We start from the raw sequence: 25,054 nt of genomic DNA, 5'->3' as shown, positions 1-25,054 counted from the left end.
GTTTATCTGCAGTGTAACTACACAGCTACAAGCGGCAGCGATCCATATCTGTTCTGGTACCGTCATTATCCCAACAAAGCTCCAGAATATATCCTTATTACCTACATCAGGAATAACAAGCAGCAACGTGCAGACTTTGCAAAAGAACGATTCTCAACGAACGTGTCTGAAGCGGAGACAACCGTTCACATAAATATATCCCAAGTGAGAGTTACAGACTCCGCAGTGTATTACTGTGCACTGAGCCCCACAGAGGCACAGATCAGCGATTCCTCCCTACAAAAACTGTCAGGTGGAGTCCTGTAGCTCAGTAGAGAGAGGATTCGCCTCGCTTTGTGCACGTTTCCTTATTCCACGAACAACTCTGTTGAACGAGCAGTAAAAGAAGGAACCCGGTTGTTATTCGATTGGCGAATCGATTTCCCAGCGGTAATAATTCCTTCAAAACAATAATATTATTACTGAAATGTTCATTCAATCCAGTGGGACACTGATGTGAGCAATTGACTGCCGCGTTTCACCCACACAATACTCAACTCGTGTACAGTCTATTCTGTGAAGCGATTTGAAGTGTCTCGAATACGAGATATGGCGCTATACCAAGTGAATTAATGCAATGAATTTTATTATCATTATTAAACATAATAATGCTACATTCACATAAATAACTTCAAACGTCTTGCTTCCTTGGGAGTCTCGCCACGTGTGCATGTCCATCTGTGCTGTTTAAATAAGTAGAGGTACATCCAAAACAACAACTTTCTTTTATACAGCAACATTCGCAAAGGGAAAAGATAAGATTAGCCGTGAACTATTTGCTGTCAAATGCCTCCAACTGTACACGTGCTTTAGCTGCAATCCACCAGCAGATGGCGAACCAAAACATATATAACATGAGCTGCAACTCAGATAACTTGTCCGGTTCCTTTCTGTAACTAATTGACTTGTCAGCAATAACAGATTGCTTCCTGTTACAGGTGACATATTTCCATCATATACACTGTTACTGGATCAACTGCAATTTACAAAGATTTGCCTACGGCGTGGCCTTAGGTTACTCAAGAAGCAATTTAAATTGCTCATTCGATGTTTTATTGTCCTTCTCCCAAGTGAGCAGCCGCACTTAATGGTTCTCGTTTCGGGAACAAATGTGCTTCATTTTGCGAGCAGCAATATGTTCGCTTGTTTTGGTTTCAATGCAGAAGAAGATTAAAGCTGACTTTGTTTAATATGGTTTAGGTATCTCAGTTTGCAGATTCCTTATTTTGATACAATGATAAGAAGGTTTGGCCATCGATAACAATAATAATAATAGCAATAATCCTTGCCTTTGATACAGCTCTTTTCACGTTGGAGGCGGTTCCAAGACTTTAAATGGCATTTCTGTAAGAAGCAGTGACTGCACATTGTGAGCCAAAATATGAAGCAATATTCAAACATTAATTTCCCCACGAATATTCATAACGTCAATGATCGGTTTTATCGGAGTTTTGAGGACAATACATTCCATACACAGTCCTGTATTTGACTTTCATTCGAGACTGTGAGGTCAAAGTACCGACTTGTCTCCTGAACCAACAACATTCTGACTCAGAATAGAAACTATCATCAACAGAGAAAGGCTGTCACCTTAGCTTTGATGGTAGAAATTAAATCTTCAATCACTTAGGTTGGGCTGCATTGTTCAACATCAACCAAACTAATGCTTTCACAGGAATGATAATAGACATTGCACTTTATACAGCGACTCACTACTTTTAGAGACGTCTCAAATAGCATCACAGAATATAACGTAAAGTACATTCTTTGTGGGTGAAAGGCGAATCGATGCTCCCATCCAATCCCATGCCCATTGGCTACCAATCGCCAGAAGATCAAATTTAAGATCCTCTAGTGAGTGGGAAACGCCTACAATTGGAGGTAATATACCAATGAACACATCACATCACCCGCTTCCTCACAACTTGTCACTAAAGCAGCGACACAGCGATATACAAAGGAAGAGATTCCATTATCTGTCCACACCTCAGCAGCCAACATGACAGCTCTCTGCCAGTTACTGATAGCAATCCTCACCATAGCCGGTAAGTATGTGTGGACATGTCCAGGGCATGAAATTTACATTATACTTTATCAGAAGCTTAGTGTTGAGAGCACTCACCTCACAAGCGAGAGGACCTCTGTTCGATTCCCGGGCAACGTGAAACATCCAGCAAATTTGCTTACACCTCAAGCCTGTGATTACCGGCAGTAAGTAGGACCCCGGTTTATAATTGTTTCAGGGATAGCTATCCGAGAGTAACAATATATTAAAGAATAAATCAGTCGATAATAATTTCGTCAATCAATCCGTGACGGTTTGAGCGACACTGCAGTGCTTAATTAGCTGCAACGTTTCTTCCTCAAAATATGGAGTCAATTCTCATAATAATGTATTCTGTGTGCGCTTTGAGACGTCCAAACCGTGCGATAACGTGATATGGAAACGAAGTTATTATTATAATTATTATGATTGCAAATCTCCACTGAACGTTGCTCAGCAACATGTGTTTTTTTTTGTTCTTGCAGATGTCTACGGGAAAGATGTCGTATCCCAATATCCTCCCGAGATAACAGATTTTGAAGGACAAAACGTGACAATGAACTGCAGTTATTCCACAATAAACGTTGCCTTCTGGTACAGGCAATATCCCGATGGAGCTCCTCAGTACCTGTTCAGGATATATTCCTCTGGAAAGGTAGACAACCCTCCTGACCGTTTCACCGCCGAGCTGATCAAGGAGAATAAAGTAATTAAGCTGCAGATACTTAGTGCTGTGGTGGGTGACAGCGCTGTGTATTACTGTGCCCTGAACCCCACACTGTTACAGGAAGGCAGATTCACTGTACAAAAACTCAGCAGAGAATCATGGCCTCGTCTCACACATTTAAGTTCGTGGTTTGAACAGACTGATGTGTTTCCACAATTATAACCGGGAGTGTGGTGTACAGAGTCTGTGGAGTCCTGTATTGGTGTGGTTATACCACTCGCATCACAAGAGAGTGGACCTGGGTTGGATTCCCCTTCAGGTCAGGGCGGAAGCTTAGGCAAGTTTCCTTACTCCATCCACTCGCCTCTGTTTACCGAGCAGTAAGTAGGAATCCAGCTGTTCGTCATTTTGGGAATATTTTTTTTTCTAGGGAATGTTCCCTTCATAAAGGAATAAATGGAGTTTAGTCAATATACCACTATTTGCGGTTCACTGCTGTGTAGAATTGGCTGCCGCGTCTCGCAAACAACACATAGTGTAAAGTGCCTATCAGGCAACATGCGTTGAGACTTCGCGAAGACGTGATAAGGCGCTTGAAATTAGCCCAGTTTGAGCTTGCTGATCTCCAGGGGTTATCATAAAGCAGAATCAGAGGTTCCTAAATTTTGCTCTTGCGAAACTTCATCTAATGTATACACTTTGATGTGGATACCGTGAAGCGCTTTCAGGTGTCTTGAAGATGTGATGAGGGGCTATAGCTAATACTCTCAGCAACTCAGCAACCAGAATTGATTATTGTGTGTTTGTGTGCCTGAGAGAGATCGATATTTAGATAGAGAGAGAGAGAGACAGGGTGAGAGCGAGAGAGAGAGAGAGCGAGAGAGAGAGAGAGAGAGAGAGAGAGAGAGAAGACAGACAGAGAGAGAGACAGAGAAAGAGAGAGAGAGAGGGAGAATGTTTTCGTTTGCAATACATGGAAAAATCCAGTTGTAGTTTGAACGCAAGAAAATGAATAATAAAAAACATATAAAAAATCGATGTTTTTAAAAATATTGTCGCTCTAACAGCCACAGTTTTGTATGACACTGATAAGTGCAATTCGTTGCTCCGTTTCCCCCATATAATACGCTCTCACTACACTTGAGAGAATAACCTGTGTAGCGCTTTTGGACGTCTCGAAGAGGCGAGTAAGGCGCTATATCAAAAACATGGATCATTATTATATCTCTCAGGTTACTTGGGATAATCGTAATCATGTTGATGGGTATCCACATATTCCAGACACCAGCTTAACAAAAATAAATGTTAATTTATGACCTGTCATTCAGCGAAATAAACAGCAGAGGAAAAAAAACTTGCAGTAATGAATTATGCCAGAAATAATTGTGATCTGTCCCTAAACTTGTGAAATCCAGATGCATAGAGCGGAAATGGACCGGAAGGAAACTTTCAACTAATTGGGGGAGAGACATCTGAGAAACTGCTGATATTACGTGATTCCTCCTCTTTCGCTTTGAACCCTCGCAATGGCTCGATTCAACTTATTATCAACTTGACACCTGCCCCCGAGGACTCGATGCCAACACATAGAGTACTCGCCCGCACACACTCAGGGTCTTCCACTGAATACCTCGTCCTGCCTACTTGTGACTATCATAACAATACTTGATTCTTTATACAGCGATTTAAATCATGTCTAAGGCATGTGAAAGCGCTTCACAAGATAAATTGTAAAGTGTAGTGACTGCGTATTGTATGGTCGAAATCATAGCAACGATTGGACAAAACAGAGACAATCAAACAACAACAACAACAACAACAAGATTCCATTTATAAAGCGCCTTTCACGTCAGGAGGACGTCCCAAGGCGCTGCACAGTTGGGTCATGACCCGAGCAGGGGGGAAATGGTCAGGGTGAGGGGAGGGACGGGAGGGAGCGAGGAGGGGGGAAAACAACAACAACAACAACAACAAGATTCCATTTATAGAGCGCCTTTCACGTCAGGAGGACGTCCCAAGGCGCTGCACAGTTGGGTCATGACCCGAGCAGGGGGAAATGGTCAGGGTGAGGGGAGGGAAGGGAGGGAGAGAGGAGGGGGGAAATGGTCAGGGTGAGGGGAGGGAAGGGAGGGAGCGAGGAGGAGGAAGAGAGTCGAGAGGGGAGCTGAAGGCACGGTCAAAGAGAAAGGTTTTGAGACCGGCTTTGAAGGGGAAAGGGAGGAAGCGGCGAAGGCACTGGGGGATGGAGTTCCAGAGCCTGGGGGCTGAGAGGCTGAAGGCCCGACCACCGATGGTAGGGCGGTTGGGGCGGGGGACGTGGAGCAGACCGGAGCCAGAGGAACGGAGGGTACGGGCAGGTAGGTAGGGGGATAGTAGGTTGGAGAGGTAGGAGGGAGCAAGGCCGTGAATGGCCTTGTAGGTGAGGATGAGAATCTTGAAATCAATCCTCTGGGGGATGGTGGCCAGTGGAGGCGAGCGAGGGTGGGAGTGATGTGATCGCGAAGCCTGGTGCGGGACAGTACACGAGCTGCAGAGTTCTGAATGACCTGCAGCTTGTGGAGGGAGGTGGCGGGAAGGCCGGCGAGGAGAGAGTTCCCATAGTCCAGCCTTGAGGTGACAAAGGCGTGAACCAGGGTTTCAGCGGCGTGAGGGGTGAGGTAGTGCCGTAATCTGGCGATATTCCGGAGGTGATGGAAGGCGGTGCCAGTTGTGGTGCGGATGTGAGGGAGAAAGGACAGCTCAGGGTCGAACAAAACGCCAAGGTTCCTGACTGGCTTTGAGAGGTCGAGAGTGCAGCCTTGGATGCTGATGGTGTCAGCGCCTGAGGTGCGGAGGCGCTGACGTGAGCCAATCAGGATGGCCTCGGTTTTTCGCACGTTGAGCTGAAGAAAGTTGTCTCTCGTCCAGGGTGCCCAAAGGTCAGGGTGAGGGAAGGGAGGGAGCAAGGAGGGGGAAATGGTCAGGGTGAGGGGAGGGAAGGGAGGGAGCGAGGAGGGGAAGAGAGTCGAGAGTGGAGCTGAAGGCACGGTCAAAGAGAAAGGTTTTGAGACCGGCCTTGAAGGAGGAAAGGGAGGAAGCAAGGCGAAGGCACTTGGGGATGGAGTTCCAGAGCCTGGGGGCTGAGAGGCTGAAGGCCCGAACACCGATGGTAGGGCGGTTGGGGCGGGGGACGTGGAGCAGACCAGAGCCAGAGGAACGGAGGGTACGGGCAGGTAGGTAGGGTGATAGTAGGTTGGAGAGGTAGGAGGGAGCAAGGCCGTGAATGGCCTTGTAGGTGAGGATGAGGATCTTGAAATCAATCCTCTGGGGGATGGGGAGCCAGTGGAGGCGAGCGAGGGTGCGTGTGGTGTGGTCGCGGTGTCTGGTGCGGGACAGTACACGAGCTGCAGAGTTCTGGATGACCTGCAGCTTGTGGAGGGAGGTGGCGGGAAGGCCGGCGAGGAGAGAGTTCCCATAGTCCAGCCTTGAGGTGACAAAGGCGTGGACCAGGGTTTCAGCAGCGTGAGGGGTGAGGTAGTGCCGTAGGCTGGCGATGTTCCGAAGGTGATGGAAGGCGGTGCCAGTTGTAGTGCGGATGTGAGGGAGAAAGGACAGCTCAGGGTCGAACAAAACGCCGAGGTTCCTGACTGGAACAGTCACGGGTCGAGTCCCATTTTTTTTAGGGATAATTATCCTTTGAAAGCGATTCGCCAATTGACTATCGGATTCCTACTTCGTGTTCTGTAAACAGAGGCGTGTGGAGTGAGGAAAGTTGATTAAGCTTTCAAAGGAAACTTGCATTTGTTCATCAAAGCGCTGAAAGATTCGTTATGAAGTGCGATTACGCTTTAGTGTTCCTGCTCCTGAAAGCTGCCGTGACCCTCTGGGGTGAGTGTGCTTTACAGAAATTGTATGTAATTCTACTTAAATTAATGGGTGAGTTTCACAAACAAATTGTTTTGTGTTTACCAGGTGTCAGTGGTCAGGATACAGTCTCCCAGTCGCCACTCTCTGTGACTGTTGGGGAGAAGGAAGAAGTAATTATCAGCTGTTTCACAACACAATCGCGGGCATTACAATGGTACAGACAGTATCCGAACCAGGCCCTCAAACACTTGGTAAGAGGACAGTCGGGAGAGCCGCAGAAGGAGAGGATCACAGCTACAATGAACTATAGAGAGAAGGGCAGTAATCTGAGCATCACAGGCACAGAAGTGACAGACGCCGCCACCTACTTGTGTGCAGTGGAGACACAGTGAGACAATCACATGGAGAGGCCGTACACAAACCTCCAGTGATCAGCCGGCAATTCCCCTCTTGTTCATCACAGTAACTGCTCAGCACTCACTGCCTCTTAGTTTCTGCCTCTTAACTTCGGGGTAAATTTGCCGCCACACTGCGCCCAACAAACATCGAACCAATTCATATTACGTGATATCGTGTGAGGCGATTTGAGACGCCTCGATCACGTAATCAGGTTATATATTGAATGGAATGAGTATCATTATGATTACTATATATACTGTGAAGCGCATCGACACATCTCGAATGCATGATTATGTGCTATATTGAAGGCAAGGATTATTATTATAAAACAGAAATGTTTACATATTGCAGCTTCTGGAGAGACCAGTATGTTATTCATGCAACGAGACAGATGGCATACCAATTCTGGATATTAACAATAAAATTTTTTTTTAAGTACTTAAATCAGATTCAGGGTCTTGTTCCTTCCAATAATAATAAATAATCATTGCATTCGATATAGCGCTTTTCCCGTCTTCTGAACTTCTCAAAGCGCTTCACAGATTATACAGTAACATGAATTGACCGTATATTTGTAAGCCAAACGCGGCAGCCAATTGCGCACAGCAGTGTCCCACAAACAGTCGTTGATTGAAATGATCTATTTATTATTGTTTTGGAGGGAATATTATAAGGCGTATGCAGTAAGGAAACATGCCCAAGACCCTTGACGGTCTTTGCCTAGGGATCTGCGACGATATTGAATCAGGATATGTCCTTCCAAGAAGAAAGCAAGTTGCTTTCCACAGGCACATTGACATGCTCAGATGGCACAGAGATGTGGAACTCATGCGATTGTTTTAGATGAACTGAAATATGTGTGTAACTTGCTGCAGGTGTCAGACACCCGCCTGAACGAAGACATGTCAGTCATGGAAGAGAACCAATGGAGGAACGAGATGGCAGAGCAGAGAAGATGACGTGCAATGACACAGACACAACGTTGGTAGATAACCCTCAGACCTGCTCCCTCACAGCATATGGTAACTTCTGTACGTTGTTTCCTGTTCAGCCCTCCTCACCGTATCTTATAGACTCCCAGGAACCATTCTCCAACTACACCATCAACGCTCTCTCAACGCCCCGCGCCGTTAAGTACATACGGCGATGTATATCTATGTTGTAGCAGTGATCATTACCTTGTCAGGTAAGCGATAAACTCGCTCTATCATTCTGGTTCCTGACCGTATTATCCAATGCATATGTTTTATTGCACAAATATAACAAACAGTTGAAATGAACCGTAAATTTCTGTACCTTACTGGACAGCGAATCGGCCTCGCAAGTGAGAGGAACTGTTATCAGTTCCCCATTGAGACACAGTGAAACCTTTGGCAAGTTTCCTTACTCTACGCACATGTAACTCTTTACCAATTAGTAAGTAAGTGCCTTTTTTTAGCCGATCGATGGATCGCATTTCGGGACTGATAATCTCTTAAAAAAACAATGACTAATAACAATGCGGTCACATGTTTCGCCCCCAAAATGCACAGAGACAGTATATTCTGTGAAATGTTTGGTGACAAGTTAACGACATGAAAAAGCTCTGTATCAAATATAAGAATCGCTATTATTACTGTTATCATTCTACTTCTGGTTCCCAGGACGTTGTGGAGGAGATGGTGTAACACAGCTCCGATCTGTTGTGACAGTGACTGAAGGGGAGGATTTTTCTCTCCAGTGTAATTATACAGTTGCAAACACCGGCTCTGAATATCTGTTCTGGTACCGTCACTTAACCAACAAAGCTCCAGAATATATCCTCAGAACATCCACCAAAAACAGGAACAAGGACCACGCGGACTTTGCAAAAGAACGTTTCTCAGCGAATGTGTCTAAAGCGGAGAAAACCGTCCCATTAAATATATTGCAAGTGAGAATTACGGACTCCGCGGGGTATTACTGTGCACTGAGCTCCACAGTGGCACAGATCAGCGATTCCACCCTACAAAAACTGCCATGTGGAACCCTGTAGCTCAGTGGTTATAGCACTCGCCACACAAGGGAGAGACTTTGGTTCAATTCCCAGCAGAACGAAGCATTGTGCAACTTTCCTTATTCCACACACACGTCTCTGGTTACCAGCAGTAAGTAGGAAGCAGGTTGTTAATAGATTGGCGTTTCGATTTTCCAGAGATAACAATTCCTTCGGAATATTAGTGTTGATAATAAATTGGGCACTTCATCCACTGGGATAGCGATGCGTACAATTTGCTGCAGTGCCTCGCACTCACAATATACAGTCAATTCATTTACGGTATATTCTATGAAGCACTGTGTGGCGTCTCGAAGTTGTGATACGGCGTTATAACAAATGCAACTGTTATTGCTGTTATTGTTATTAACTATAGTCATGTTATTATCCAAGTAATAAGTAAAAAATGTCTTGCCTCTGGGGAACGCTGTCACTTGCACGTTTCTTTGTATGCTGCTTTATTCAGTAAGAAAACATCGAAATAAACAAGTTCCATTTATGTAGTTTCCCAAAAAACTATTTCCTCTATTTATAGAGAAACTGTTTATTCTGGTTGGTTGGTGAATGTAGAAGAAAAGTGCATTATCCAGTCCAGTTAGCAGAGAAAATGAGAAAAAAAATTATGAAAAATTTAAGGAAATCTGGAAAATTTCCACAAAGAGGCTGGGGATGTTAGTTCCGTTCCTATTATCCAGACGAAGTTGGATACATTTATTTTAGGTCAGATGTTTCAATCGTTTGGGGGAAATGGCGGGAATATGAGCTGAGGGATAGATCAGCCATGACATAAAGGCTCAAGGAGCAGAATGGCCTCTTGGTATTCCAATTTAGCGCTTTCCACTTAGTGGAGCGTTTTGGCGATGAACTACGAAGGCAAGGAATTGAAATAAAATGGGTGCTCAAGTGAGGCAGCAAATGTTTGCACAGAGAAAGGTCAAATTAAGGAATGTGACTGACGTTGTACACGAAGGTTCCAGGGAACAACAGAAAATAGGAGTAACGAGCAGGGAAATGTGACTAATATATCAATTTACAGTGGAGAACATAGCACCAAGGAAAGGCAAGACGGGCCCAAAATAGTTAGGTTGTGAAAACCCTCCAATTGTAAACGTGCTGTAGCTACAACCCACCAGAAGATGGCGCATTAAACAAACACATAGAACATGAGCTGCAACTCACATAACTTGTCGCGTTACTTTCTGTAACTAACTTCCTTTGCAGCAGTAACAGGTGCTTCCTGTTGCAGTTGACATATTTCACTCATTTCCACTATTGCTATTTCAACTGAAATTTACAAATATTTGCCTAAAGTATTCATACAATGCTTAGGTTGCTCAAGAAACAAGTTCTATGCTGCACGTTGAATGTTATTGCCTTCATCCCAAATAGCAGCCGCTAATAAATAGTTTTATCTACGTTATAACAATTCCCTCTTGAAAGTTGTAACCGTAACTGCTTCAGTTGCCCTTTCAGGCAACGCGTTCAAGATCGGAATAACTTGCTGTGTGAAAAAAAATTACGTCTCCCCTCCTCACTGTTTGGTTAGGCAACTACATTAAACGTGAACATTAAGCAACTTAATAGTATATAACTGTATAACAACAACAGTGATATTTCATCCCGCAACTGACACATTGAAATGCGACTGAAAAGATCACTGTCTAATATGTATTGGATTATTTTTTTCTGTTCTGGGCTGACACTCTAGAGCAGGCCTGGCTGCTTTTATTGTCGGTGAAGCTCGTCCTGCCGAGTTGATGTTAATCCCAGGTCCAGGCGGCTTGTACGAAGGGACTATAAAACTGCCATTGCACTGCTCGAGATATAACCAGGTTTCTACCGCAGGAGTTTTGTGGCGTATTGACCAAATGACAAGGCTCTATTTGATAAAACCATTTCTCTAACACGGTTAATGAACACAATTGTAAGAGCATGTCTTATTCAGAACAGTAATACTAACGATAATAATAACAAAGATTGCATTTGATATACTGCCATATTATGTCATTGAGATGTCTGGAAGCTCTTCACAGAATACGCTGGAAAGTTGAGTGACGATACTGTTTGATGCCAATTGTGTACAGCAATGTCCCGCAAATTGCTGTGGTTTGAGTTGCCTTACTTTGCGGCACTGTGGGTGTGGGAGATTGTGGGGTGTGGGGTGGAGGGGGGGAGGGGTTGAATGGGTCGTTAGATTGTATTGTGTGGGCGAAATTTGGTAGCCAACTGTGTAAAAGAGTGCCCAACATTATTGTGGATTGAATGACCTGATTGTGTGGCACTTTGTGTGTTTGTGTGGGGGGAGTGGAAGGGGCGGGGCTCAGTGTGGGCGGGGCTCTGTAAAGTAACGGCAGTGATTGGGCGCTGTGGCGTAGTGTGGGCGGGGCAGTGACTGAATGACGTAGCTCTGTGGGCGTGGCAGTGACTGTGTGGGCGGGGCAGTGACTGAATGGTAGCTCTGTGGGCGTGGCAGTGGCTGTGTGGGCGGGGCTCTGTGTGGATGGGGCTGTAACAGTGTGGCTACGGAGCCCAAAAGCCCCATCAGTCCACATTGGGGAGTTAATGTCAGACACGGGATCAGGATGCTCATGTGGGAGACATGTGCTGTGCTCTCAATCACTCTCAGCTTACTTTACCGTTCGTATCTTTTGTATACCTTCTTTTTCTAATATCTTGTTATAACTTTTACCGCATTATAATATTAATAATCATTGAATTTGATATAGTGCCTAATCCTTTATTCGAGCCGATTGTGCACAGCAGTTTTCTTCAAATAATCATGGATTGAATGACCAAATTATTATCTGTTTCATTATTGATCCATTATTGAAGGGCTAATTACCCCTGGAAAAGAGAAGCGCCAATCGACTTGTAAACGTGTTCCTATTTACTGCTTCTGAAACAAAGGCGTATGGAGTAGGGAAAATTTCCTCAGCTTTCCCCTGTCCTGATATCAAAGCCACATAACTCTTGCTTCTGAGGCGAATGCTCTCACCAATTCACTACAGTCTTCATATTAGACAAACTTGCTGCTCAACAATATTTTCTTTTAAATCACAGGAAACAGCCTGCAAGACATTGGGAATCAACCGATTGCTGAAATATCAGTTGAAGAGAGTAAAGATGTGAAATTATCCTGCACCTTAAAGAAAATAAGTGACGCGTACGGTCTGTTTTGGTACCGACAAGCCTCCAGGAACGCTCCTGTCTACATTCTTCAGTCTGTTGCAGGGAAGGATAATAAGAGCCCAGACTTCCAACATCGATTTTCCTCCAAAGTCGATAAAACGAACGAAGATTTCAAACTGAGTATTGCCAACGTCCTGATCGGGGACAGTGCCGTGTATTACTGCGCCAAGAGGCCCACACTGCTGCCGAGCTGTGGCGGCACCGTACAAAAACTGCAAGCGGTTCATTTGCTGCTGAAACGCGAGGGGGAACCATTGCATCAAGTAAAATTAAAACAGCATTTATGTCTGTTTACTCACAGAGTCCTGTGTTATATTGTTTTGACTTTAGCTAATTCAGCTCTTAAGCGTGAAGTCTTGGGTTTGATTCCCGGGTGGGACGAAACATAGGGTAAATTTCTTTGCTCCACACACATACCTCTGCCTTCCTATCAGTTGCAGGCACACGGTTGGCATTCCAACAGCGTGTCGCTTTTCCAGGAGTAACAATTCCTTAAAAATTATAACAACAGTTTGGTAGCTCAATCGTTTACTCTTTGTGTGCAATAGACGACCACGTTTCAACTGTCACAATCACAATGTCGTTGCTATACATAATATAATACAACATAATTGTTATTTTGCCTCTGTCTATCTCGTAGAAGCAGCAACACGGTTGATAGTCTCTTGGCTCATCGCTTTTCCAGAATTAATAATCCCTTNAAAAAATAACAACAAGTTGTTCCCTGTACATATGAATACTCGTGTGCAGTAGACGACCCGTTTCGCCTCCAGTAATCTCTGTACATCATAACGCTGCACATCATATTCTGCGAAACGCTTTCTGTCGTCCCAATGGCACTTTTGGGCGCTTTACCAAATGCAATCATAAATATAATCATCACTATAATAATAATAATAATAATAATCCTTGCATTTGTATAGCGCTTTTCACGTCGGGAGGACGTCCCAAAGCGCTTCACAGAACACACTGGAAAGTGAATTGACTGTATGTTTGTGGGCGAACGCGGCAGCCAATTGCGCACAGCAATGTCTCACAAACAGAGGTAGATTGGAAATGACCAATTTATTATTGTTCTTGGATTTGGAGGAATTATTGTTAGGCTCTGTCTAATAATTATTATTATGATCAAGATCTGGGCTCATTCCTCAGGACATCTGGACGTATAGCTCAGTGGTTAGAGCACTCGCCTCGGAAGAAAGAGACATTGGTTCGATTCTTATTGGGGCAAATTTTTTGGCACTTATCCTTACTCCACACGGCTTGGAGTAAATAGTAACCCGGTTGCTACTCAGATGGCTGATAGATTTCAGTGGTAACATTTCCTTAAAAAATGCTAAATAAGTCATTCAAGCCACAAATATTTGTGGGCGACGTATGCGCGTAATGATCTGCCGCACTGTCCCACAACTTATGCAGTCAATTAACTTTACAGTATACTCCATGAAGCGCTTTGGGACGTCTAAATGACGTGATAAGGCGTTATATGGGTTATTGTTATTTTTACCTTTATCTGCTTCAGTCTTTGTAACTCGCTTCCTCTACACTGTCTCTTTCACACATTACTGTGGTTTGCCACTGCGAAGCGGAGGGAATCTGAACTTAAAAGATAGGAGGAGTCGCAATACATCTCCAGCAATGAACAGAGACAGAGTAATGACGCGGGGATAAGAGTCAACGTCTCAAGTGAACCAACGTTTATCCACCAGACGCTGACTTTAGATGATTTCTGGTTGCAATTCATCGATATATATTGAAGTGGATCGAAGAGAGTTGAGAATGAAGCAGATTTTCAGCGCAACGTATATTATTTTGAATTTAACAATAAAGCTTTTGTGTAAGTAGTGCATGAATTTGGATAAACAAATTCTTTTTTACCTGCAAAATAATTACAGTTTATCGCGCCAGACACTATCCTAATTCCTTTGCGAGTATGTTCATTTATGTTATCTTTCCAGGTGTATTGGCTGACAGTGATGTTTCACAGTCACCTCAGGCCGTGACAGGGAATGAAAATGGAAACGTATCTATGGAGTGCAACACCACAGGGTACAGCCCAACCTTTCATTGGTACACACAGTATGGAAACGGTTCCATCCGGTTCTTGGTTTTGGGGACAAAAGACATCAATATGAAGGACAGGATACGCGCTTTGGCTAATACAAGACAGAGAAACTGCACTCTAACAATCCAAAACCTTCGGGTGACAGACACCGCCACTTACTTTTGTGCGGAAGGCACAGTGCTGTGTGTCCAAGAGGTACCTGTACAAAAACATGTTGGTTTTACTGCAACTCAATGGTTAGAGCACTCGCTTCGCAAGCGAAATAATTGGGTTCAATATCGGGCAGTGCAAAATGTTGGCCAAGTTTCGTTACTCTACATGCGTCTGTATATCCAGCAGTAAGTCGGAATATGGTTGTTAGTTGATTGACGGATCGTTTTTCCGATGGTGATAATTCCTATAAATAGAGAAAAAAATTCAATCCACAACTGTTTGTAGGACACTGCTGCGCGCAAACGACTGCGACATTACGGCCATAACATAAACAGTCAATTTACTTCACGGTACAACCTACCAAATGCTATGTGTCATCGAATAAGTGATAAAGCGCTGTATAAAATGCAAAGATCCTTATTATTTTTAATGGTTTACTGAGGCGGAACTAGGAACCCGATTCACAGCAGTTTGGATTATCTCTTTTTTCGGGTGTAATAATCCATCAACAAAATGGATCACTCGATCAAAGACTGTATGAGAGACGCTGCACTATGCACTTGGCTGCCGGGTGTTGCCCACAAAGTACACTGTCGATGCACTTTACACGGTACCCTCTGAGGATCGTACAGTCGACTCGGACAAGTGATAAATCGTTATGTTAATTACCAGCGCTTTTATTACAACCCAAAGGTGGGTTTAGATAATCATATGCATGGAAATGGTTTCCATATATGTCAGACACCAGTTTAAGAAAACTATATGATTATGTATGAAGGATCATTCCGCGAAATAAATCGTACAACACAGTAACTGGCAGAAAGTTTCCAGCCGTCTGCACACACTCAGGGGCTTCCACTTAATACAACATCCGACCTCGTTTTAAACATCTATATCACAATAATTCTTGACATTTGATACAGCGCTTCGTCTCGTCTCCGCGATGCCTCACAGCACTGCAGCGAATGCAGTATAATGTGTCGTGACTGTGAATTTTATGGGCGAAACTCGGGAACCAATTTCACACAACAGTCGTGGTTTCAGCGATAAAGTTTTGAGAGGTTGTTAACAGGCAGGACTTGTTTTTCAAATGTGCTCAACACATCGAGCACTGTTTGTGAGACGACTTGCGTGCACATGGGCTGCCGCGTTTATTCCACAAAACAAACAGTCACTACAGTTTAATGCACAAACTGAGAAGCGCTATGAGAGGTCGCAGTAATGTGATCAGGAACTATATCAAATGCACTGATCATTGTCACTTCAGAAGAAGAGATGTGAAAATCTGCTGTTTGCGAAAGTTGGGTGTTGGGGGCTCGGGGGGAGGGATTGTCCTGCCATCGGATAGTTGGCATAACAAGCGTGGACATGAGTAATAAAAGACAATTAATAAGTACATGATCAGAGTGTCGCCCAACAGAGATTTACCTGCCCCGAGTCTTGTTTCGTGGCCAGTCTGCGCCTCGTGACATGAAAAGTTAACTGATCAGGATGAGTCCTTCAAGAGAACACAAAAGTGGAACTCATGTACAGGCATTGGAGGAGTTTAAGGAGGGAGTAACTTGCTCCATGTGTCAGACACCCGGTTCTACAGAGACATGTCCGTGATGGAAGAGAACCAATGGAGGAGAGAGATGGCAGCGCAGAGAAGATGACGAGCAACGAGAGGGACACAAGTTTAGTACATAACCCTCAGATCTGCTCCTTCACGGCATATGGCAACTTCTGTGTATGATTTCTTATTCAGCTCATCACTGTATCGTACTTCCTCTCAGCCAACATTCTCCAACTACACCATCAACGCACTGTCAACGCCCGTTGCCATTAAATACATATGACAATGTATATCTATGTGGTCGCCATCGTTATCTTGTCAGGTAAGCCATCAACTCGCTCAAGAAGTCTCTATGCCGCAGATATTGTCCAATGCCTATTTTCTTGCATTAGATAAGCAAAACGCTGCAGGAATTTTGGCGTTGTAGAGTCCTGTAGCTCAGTTGATATAGCACTCGCATCGCAAGAGAGAGGACTTGGGTTTGATGCCTGGGCAGGGAGAAACCTCAGGTGAATTTCGTTACTACGAACACACGACTCTGTTTCAATAGCTGTAGGAATCCGTTGTAAGTGAATTTGCGAATGGATTTTCATGGTAGGATAATCCCTACGATTTTGTTCACGATTCGTTCAATCAAACCACGACTGTTCGTGTGCTATTGCATAATTGGGTGCTGCATTGGCCCAAGAAATACAGTTAAAGTGTTTTCTGTGAAGTACTTTGAGATGTTACGAAAACATGATCAGTCGCTGTATCAATAATATTATTATTAATGTTGTTACTGTGTTGAACGCTGATTTTTGTCTTGTTCCCAGGACATTGTGGAGGAGTCTCTGTGACACAGCTCCAATCTACTGTGACAGTGAATGAAGGGGAGACTGTTTATCTGCAGTGTAATTATACAGCTACAAACAACGATAATCCATATCTGTTCTGGTACAGACACTACCCCAACAAAGCTCCAGAATATATCCTTAATACGTACATCAGGAATAACAAGCAGCAACGTGCAGACTTTGCAAAAGAACGTTTCTCAACGAATGTGTCTCAAGCGGAGACAACCGTTCACATGAATATATTGCAAGTGAGAGTTACAGACTCCGCGGTGTATTACTGTGCACTGAGCCCCACAGAGGCACAGATCAGCGGTTCCTCCGTACAAAAACTGTCAGGTGGAGTCCTGTAGCTCAGTAGAGAGAGGATTCGCCTCGCTTTGTGCACGTTTCCTTATTCCACGAACAACTCTGTTCAACGAGCAGTAAAAGAAGGAACCCGGTTGTTATTCGATTGGCGAATCGATTTCCCAGCGTTAATAATTCCTTCAAAACAATAATATTATTACTGAAGTGTGCACTCAATCCAGTGTGACACTGATGTGAGCAATTGACTGCCGCGTTTCTCCCATACAATATGCAGTCAACTCGTGTACAGTCTATTCTCTGAAGGGATTTGAAGTGTCTCGAATACGAGATATGGCGCTTTACCAAGTGAATCAATGCAATGAATTTTATTATTATTATTAAATATAATAATGCTACATTCACATAAATGACTTCAAGCGTCTTGCTTCCTTGGGAGTCTCGCAACGTGTGCATGTCCATCTGTGCTGTTTAAAGTAGACTTGCAGCCAAAACAACAACTTTCTTTTATACAGCAACATTCGCAACCGGAAAAGATAAGATTAACTATTTGAACTATTTGCTGTTAAATGCCTCCAACGGTACACGTGCTTTAGCTGCAATCCAGCAGCAGATGTCGCACCAAAACATATATAACATGAGCTGCAACTCAGATAACTTGTCAGGTTCCTTTCTGTAACTAATTGACTTGTCAGCAATAACAGGTGCTTCCTGTTACAGGTGACACACTTCCAACTTATACACTGTTACTGGATCAGCTGCAATTTACAAAGATTTGCCTACGGCGTGGCCTTAGGTTACTCAAGAAGCAATTTAAATTGCTGAGTCTATGTTTAATTGTCATTCTCCCAAGTAAGCAGCCGCACTTAATAGTTCTCATTTCGGGAACAAATGTGCTTCATTTTGTTAGCAGCATTATGTTCGCTTGTTTCGGTTTCAATGCAGAAGAAGATTAAATCTGACTTTGTTTAATATGGTTTAGGTATCTGAGTTTGCAGATTCCTTATTTTGTTGCAATGATAAGAAGATTTGGCCGTCGATAACAATATTAACAATAACAATATTACTTGCCTTTAATACAGCTCTTTTCACGTTGGAGGCGGTTCCAAGACTTTAAATGGCATTTCTGTAAGAAGCAGTGACTGCACGTTGTGAGCCAAAATATGAAGCAATATTCAAACATTAATTTCCCCACGAATATTCATAACGTCAATGATCGGTTTTATCTGAGTTTTGAGGACAACGCATTCCACCCACAGTCCTGTATTTGACTTTCAGTCGAGACTGTGGGCTCAAAGTGCCGACTTGTCTCCTGAACCAACAACATTCTGACTCAGAATAGAAACTATCATCAACAGGGAAAGGCTTTCACCTCAGCTTTGATGGTAGAAATTAAAGCTTCAATTACTTAGGTTGGGCTGCATTGTTCAACAGCAACCAAACTAAAGCAATCACAGCAATGATAATAGACTTTGCACTTTATACAGCGACTCATTACTATTCCAGACGTCTCAAATAGCATCACAGAATATAACGTAAAGTACATTCTTTGTGGGTGAAAGACAAGTCGTTGCTCCCATCCAATCCCAGGCCCATTGGCTACCAATCGCCAGAAGATCAAATTTAAGAACTTCTGGTGAGTGGGAAACGCCTACAATTGGAGGTAATAAACCAATGAACACATCAGATCAGCCGCTACCTCACAACTTGTCACTGAAGCAGCAACACAGCGATATACAAAGGAAGAGATCCGATTGTCTGTCCACAACTCAGCGGCCAACATGACAGCTCACTGCCAGTTACTGATAGCAATCCTCACCATAGCCGGTAAGTATGAGTGGACATATCCAGAGCATGGCCTTTACATTATATTATATCAGAAGCTTAGTGTTGAGAGCACTCACCTCTCAAGCGACAGGACCTGTTTTCGATTCTCGGGCAAATTGAAACTTCCAGCAAATTTGCTTAGACCTCAAGCCTGTGATTATCGGCGGTAAGTAGGAACCCGGTTGATAATTGTTTCAGGGATAGCTATCCGAAAGTAATAATATATTAAAGAATAAATCAATCAATAGTAATTTCGTCAATCATTCCATGACGGTTTGGGCGACAACGCAGCGCTTAATTGGCTGCAACTTTTCTCCCTCAAAATATAGAGTCAGTTCTCATAATAATGTATTCTGTGTGCGCTTTGAGACGTCCAAACCGTGCGATAACGTGATATAGAAGTGAAATTATTATTATAATTATTATGATTGCAAATCTCCATGAACGTTGCTCAGCAAAATGTTTTTTTTTTGTACTTTCAGAAGTCTACGGGCAAGATGCAGTCACCCAATATCCTCCCGAGATAACAGATTTTGAAGGACAAAACGTGACACTGAACTGCAGTTATTCCTCATTGCAGACTGCCTTCTGGTACAGGCAATATCCCGATGGAGCTCTTCAGTACTTGTTCAGGATATATGCCTCTGGAAATGAAGACAACCCTCCTGACCGTTTCACCGCCGAGCTGATCAAGGAGAATAAAGTAATTAACCTGCAGATACTCGGGGCTGTTGTGGGTGACAGCGCTGTGTACTACTGTGCCCTGGACCCCACACTGTTACAGGAAGGCAGAATCACTGTACAAAAACTCAGCAGAGAATCATGGCCTCTTCTCACACATTTAAGTTCGTGGTTTGAACAGACTGATGTGTTTCCACAATTATAACAGGGAGTGTGGTGTACAGAGTCTGTGGAGTCCTGTATTGGTGTGGTTATACCACTCGCATCACAAGAGAGTGGACCTGGGTTGGATTCCCCTTCAGGTCAGGGCGGAAGCTTAGGCAAGTTTCCTTACTCCATCCACTCGCCTCTGTTTACCGAGCAGTAAGTAGGAATCCAGCTGTTCCTCATTTTGGGAATATTTTTTTTTCTAGGGAATGTTCCCTTCATAAAGGAATAGATAGAGTTTAATCAATATACCACTATTTGCGGTTCACTGCTGTGTAGAATTCGCTGCCGCGTCTCGCAAGCAACACATAGTGTAAATTGCCTATGAGGCAACATGCTTTGAGGCTTCTCGAAGACGTGATAAGGCGCTTGAAATTAACCCAGTTTTAGCTTGCTGATCTCCAGGGGTTACCATAAAGCAGAATCAGAGGTTCCTAAATTTTGCTCTTGCGAAACTTCATCTAATGTATACACTTTGCTGTAGATACCGTGAAGCGCTTTCAGATGTCCTGAAGATGTGATGAGGGCTATAGCTCATACTCTCAGCAACTCAGCAACCAGAATTGGTTATTTCAGAGAGAAAGAGCGAGAGTGTGTGTGTGNTTTTTTGCATGAGAGAGATAGATAGTTAGATAGAGAGAGAGAGACAAGGTGAGAGCGAGAGAGAGAGAGAGAGACAGAGAGAGAGAGACAGAAAGAGAGACAGAGAAAGAGAGACGGAGGGAAAGAGAGAGAGACGGAGAATGTATTCGTTTGCAATACATGGAAAAATCCAGTTGTAGTTTGGACGCAAGGAAATGAATAATAAAAAAACATAAAAAATCGATTTTTTAAAAAATATTGTCGCTCTAACGGCCACAGTTTTGTGTGACATTGATGTATGCAATTCGTTGCTACGTTTCCCCCATATAATACGCTGTCACTGCACTTGACACAATAACCTGTGTAGCGCTTTTAGGCGTCTCGTAGACGTGATCAGTCGCGATATCAAAAGCATGGCAAGTTAATATATCTCTCAGATTGATTTGGATAATCATAAATATGGTGAAGGGGTTTCCACGTATGTTAGAAACCAGCTTAACAAAAATCAATATCAATATATGAAGCGTAATTCAGAGAAATAAAAAGCCCAGTAAAATAACTTGAAGCAATGAATTAAGCCATAAATGATTGTGTTTAGCGCCCAAACTTCTGAAACTCAGATGCATAGAGCGGAAATGGGCCGGAAGGAAACTTTCCACCAATTGGGGCAGAGACATCTGAGAAACTGCTGATATTACGTGATTCCTCCCCTTTCGCTTTGAACCGTCGCAATGTCTCGTTTCAACTTATTATCAACTTGACACCTGCCCCCGGGGATTTGATGCCAACACATAGTGTAGCCGCCCGCACACACTCAGGGTCTTCCACTGAATACCTCGTCCTGCCTTCTTGTGACTATCATAACAATACTTGACGTTTTATACAGCGCTTTAAATCATCTCTGAGGCATGTGGATGCGCTTCACATGATAAACTGTAAAGTGTAGTGACTGCGTATTGTATGGTCTAAACTATAGAAACAATTGGACAAAACAGAGATAATCAAACAGACTCGAGTCGAGTCCCAATTTTTTTTTAGGGATAATTACCCTTTGAAAGCGATTCGTCATTTGACTATCGGATTCCTACTTCGTGTTCTGTAAACAGAGGCGTGTGGAGTGAGGAAAGTTGATTGAGGTTTCAAAGGAAACTTGCATTTGTTCATCAAAGCGCTGAAAGATTCGTTATGAAGTGCGATTACACTTTAGTGTTCCTGCTCCTGAAAGCTGCCGTGACCCTCTGGGGTGAGTGTGCTTTACAGAAATTGTTTGTAATTCTACTTAAATTAATGGGTGAATTTCACAAACCAATTGTTTTGTGTTTACCAGGTGTCAGTGGTCAGGATACAGTCTCCCAGTCGCCACTCCCTGTGACTGTTGCGGAGAAGGAACAAGTAATTATCAGCTGTTCCACAACAGAAAACCGGGTATTACAATGGTACAGACAGTATCCGAACCAGACCCTCAAACACTTGGTAACAGGACAGACAGGAGAGCAGCAGACGAAGAGGATCACAGCTACAATGAACTATAGAGAGAAGGGCAGTAATCTGAGCATCACACGCACAGAAGTGACAGACGCCGCCACCTACGTGTGTGCAGCGGAGACACAGTGACACAATCACATAGAGAGGCCGTACACAAACCTCCAGTGATTAGTTTCATTACTCCACATGCACTCCACTCTTCAGTGAGTAGGAACCCGGTTCTTTGTAATTTGGCGGTAAGCTTTACCAGGGTAATACTGCCTTAAAAAGTTATAATTTTAAAACATGACAGAAATCTATGGGATAGTTTTTGGGTCAATTGAATATGAAAATATATTTAGAAATATTACATTCCGTTGGGGCCTTTCACAAGGGAAGACTTTGCCAAGGGAGTTTGCGGAACGATGCTGTGGGAAATTTGCAGCTACACTGCTCCAAAATAATGTATAATCAATTCATATTGCATGATATCGTGTGAGGCCATTTGAGTCGTCTCGATGATGTGATCAGGTCATATATAAAACGCAATCATAATCATAATGGTTACTGCTATTATATGCTGTGAATAGCATCGACATATCTCGAATCAATCATTAGGCGCTCTATCGAAGGCATCAAATATTATTATAGATGCAGAGATGTTTATATTCCACAGCTTATGAAGAGAAAATTATGGTAATCCTGTAAGTAGACAGATGGCGTATCAATCCCGTTTATCAATGAAAAAAATGAAAGTACGTAATCAGAATTTAGCCTCACATAGATTTGCCACCCCTAGTCTTGTCACTTATAACAGTAATAAATACCTGTTGCATTTGATATAGCGCTTCTCACGTCTTCTAGACGTCTCAAAGTGCTTCACAGAATTTACTGTAAAGTGTATTGACCGCATATATGTGGGCGAAACGCGGCAGGCAATTGCGCACAGCATAGTCCCACAAGGAGTCTTGGAATGAAACTGACCTATTTATTATTGTTTTCGATGGATTACTGTTCGGCGTGTGGAAAAAGGAAACTTGCCCAAAACTCGTTACGGTCTTTGCCTGGAGAACTGCGAAGATAATCAGGATGTGTCCTTCGAAGAAGAAAGCAAGTTCCTTTCCACAGGCACATTGACATGCACAGATGGCACACAGATATGCAACTCACGCAATTGTTTTGGATGAACTGAAATAAGGGTGTAACTTGCTGCAGGTGTCAGGCACCTATTCGGCTGAACGAAGACATGTCAGTGATGGACGAGAACCAATGGAGGAGTCAGATGGCAGAGAAGAGAAGATGACGCGCAATGACACATACACAAGGTTTGTACATAACCTCAGACTTGCTCCCTCACAGTATATGGCAACTTCTACAGATTATTTCGTGTTCATCCCTCCTCATGGTATCTTAGTGACTCCCAGCCAACATTATCCAACTACACCATCAACGCTCTGTCAACGCCACCTGCCATTAAATACATACGGCAATGTTTATCTATGTGATAGCAGTGATCATTACCTTTTCAGGTAAGCGATAAACTCGCTCTGTCAGTGTGTTTCGTGACAGTATTAACCAATGCTTATGTTTTGTAGACTAAAATAAGCAAAATCAAGCATGCCTCGTAGAGTTTTCTAGCTCACCGAACAGCGAATTGGCCTCCCAAGTGAGAGGAACTTGGTTCGGTTCCCGGTTGAGACACAGTGAAACCTTAGAAAAGTTTCCTTACTCTACACATGTATGAACATGTTTATCCACACTAAGAACGTGCCATTTCCGTAGTCGATTGATGGAACGCATTTCGGGGCTAATAACCCCTCAAAAGAACTACTACTAATTATATAAGGCTCTGTATCAAACACAAGGATAACTATTCTCATTGTTGGTATTGATTTTATGTTTTCCAGGAATTTGTGGAGGAGACAGTGTAACACAGCTCCAATCTATTGTGACAGTGACTGAAGGGGAGGATGTTGCTCTGCAGTGTAATTATACAGTTGCAAACACCGGCTCTGACTACCTGTTCTGGTACCGTCACTTAACCAACAAAGCTCCAGAATATATACTCAGAACATCCACCAAAAACAGGAACAAGGACCACGCGGACTTTGCAAAAGAACGTTTCTCAACGAATGTGTCTAAAGCGGAGAGAACCGTCCCATTAAATATATTGCAAGTGAGAGTTACAGACTCCGCGGGGTATTACTGTGCACTGAGCCCCACAGTGGCACAGATCAGCGATTCCACCCTACAAAAACTGCCATGTGGAACCCTGTAGCTCAGTGGTTATAGCACTCGCCACACAAGGGAGAGACTTTGGTTCAATTCCCAGCAGAACGAAGCATTGTGCAACTTTCCTTATTCCACACACACGTCTCTGGTTACCAGCAGTAAGTAGGAAGCAGGTTGTTAATAGATTGGCGTTTCGATTTTCCAGAGATAACAATTCCTTCGGAATATTAGCGTTGATAATAAATTGGGCACTTCATCCACTTGGATAGCGATGTGTACAATTTGCTGCAGTGCTTCGCACTCACAATATACAGTCAATTCATTTACGGTATATCCTATGAAGCACTGTGTGGTGTCCCGAAGATGTGATACGGCGTTATATCAAATGCAACTGTTATTGCTATTATTGTTATTAACTGTAGTCATGTTATCATCCAAGTAGTATGTAAAAAATGTCTTGCCTCTGGGGAACGCTGTCACTTGCACGTTTCTTTCTATGCTGCTTTATTCAGTAAGAAAACATCAAAATAAACAAGTTCCATTTATGTAGTTTCCCCAAAAACTATTTCGTCTATTTATAGAGAAACTGTTTATGCTGGATGGAGGGGGAATGTAGAAAAAGAGTGCATTAGAGCCAGTCCAGTTAGCAGAGAAAATGAGTAAAAAAAATTATGAAAAATTTAAAGAAATCTGGAAAACTTCCACAAAGAGGTTGGGGATGTTGGTTCCATTCGTATTTTCCAGACGGAGTTGAATACGTTTATTTTAGCTCCGAATTTCAATCGTTTGGGGGAAATGGCGGGAATACGAGCTGAGGGATAGATCAGCCATGATATAATTTAACATTGGAAAAGGCTCAAGGAGCAGAATGGCCTCTTGGTATTCCAATTTAGCGCTTTCCACTTAGGGGAGCGTTTTGGCGATGAACTACGAAGGCAAGGAATTGAAATA

The 25,054-nt window shown here is 43.3% G+C and overlaps 5 gene segments (V, D, J or C); all 5 read left to right on the top strand.

The window, feature by feature from the left end:
- Positions 1-8,141: 8,141 nt before the first annotated feature.
- On the top strand, positions 8,142-9,009 carry LOC121851917. The segment is given in 2 exon segments: positions 8,142-8,181; positions 8,639-9,009. Coding segments are annotated over 2 exon segments (411 nt in total).
- Positions 9,010-11,565: 2,556 nt separating this feature from the next.
- LOC121851916 lies at positions 11,566-16,151 on the top strand. The segment is given in 3 exon segments: positions 11,566-11,646; positions 12,070-12,461; positions 16,011-16,151. Coding segments are annotated over 3 exon segments (588 nt in total).
- On the top strand, positions 16,140-17,157 carry LOC103173617. The segment is given in 2 exon segments: positions 16,140-16,293; positions 16,787-17,157. Coding segments are annotated over 2 exon segments (414 nt in total).
- A 4,435-nt stretch (positions 17,158-21,592) lies between these two features.
- Positions 21,593-23,174, top strand: LOC121851915. The segment is given in 3 exon segments: positions 21,593-21,650; positions 21,735-22,017; positions 23,087-23,174. Coding segments are annotated over 3 exon segments (429 nt in total).
- Positions 23,175-23,360: 186 nt separating this feature from the next.
- LOC103171721 lies at positions 23,361-24,149 on the top strand. The segment is given in 2 exon segments: positions 23,361-23,400; positions 23,779-24,149. Coding segments are annotated over 2 exon segments (411 nt in total).
- The last annotated feature ends 905 nt before the right edge of the window (positions 24,150-25,054 follow it).

This window comes from Callorhinchus milii, unplaced genomic scaffold (assembly GCF_018977255.1).
Source record: "Callorhinchus milii isolate IMCB2004 unplaced genomic scaffold, IMCB_Cmil_1.0 Scaffold207, whole genome shotgun sequence".
NCBI lineage: Eukaryota > Metazoa > Chordata > Chondrichthyes > Chimaeriformes > Callorhinchidae > Callorhinchus > Callorhinchus milii.
The sequence above is the reverse complement of the archived record's forward strand: the minus strand, read 5'-3'. Positions and strand labels throughout refer to the sequence as shown.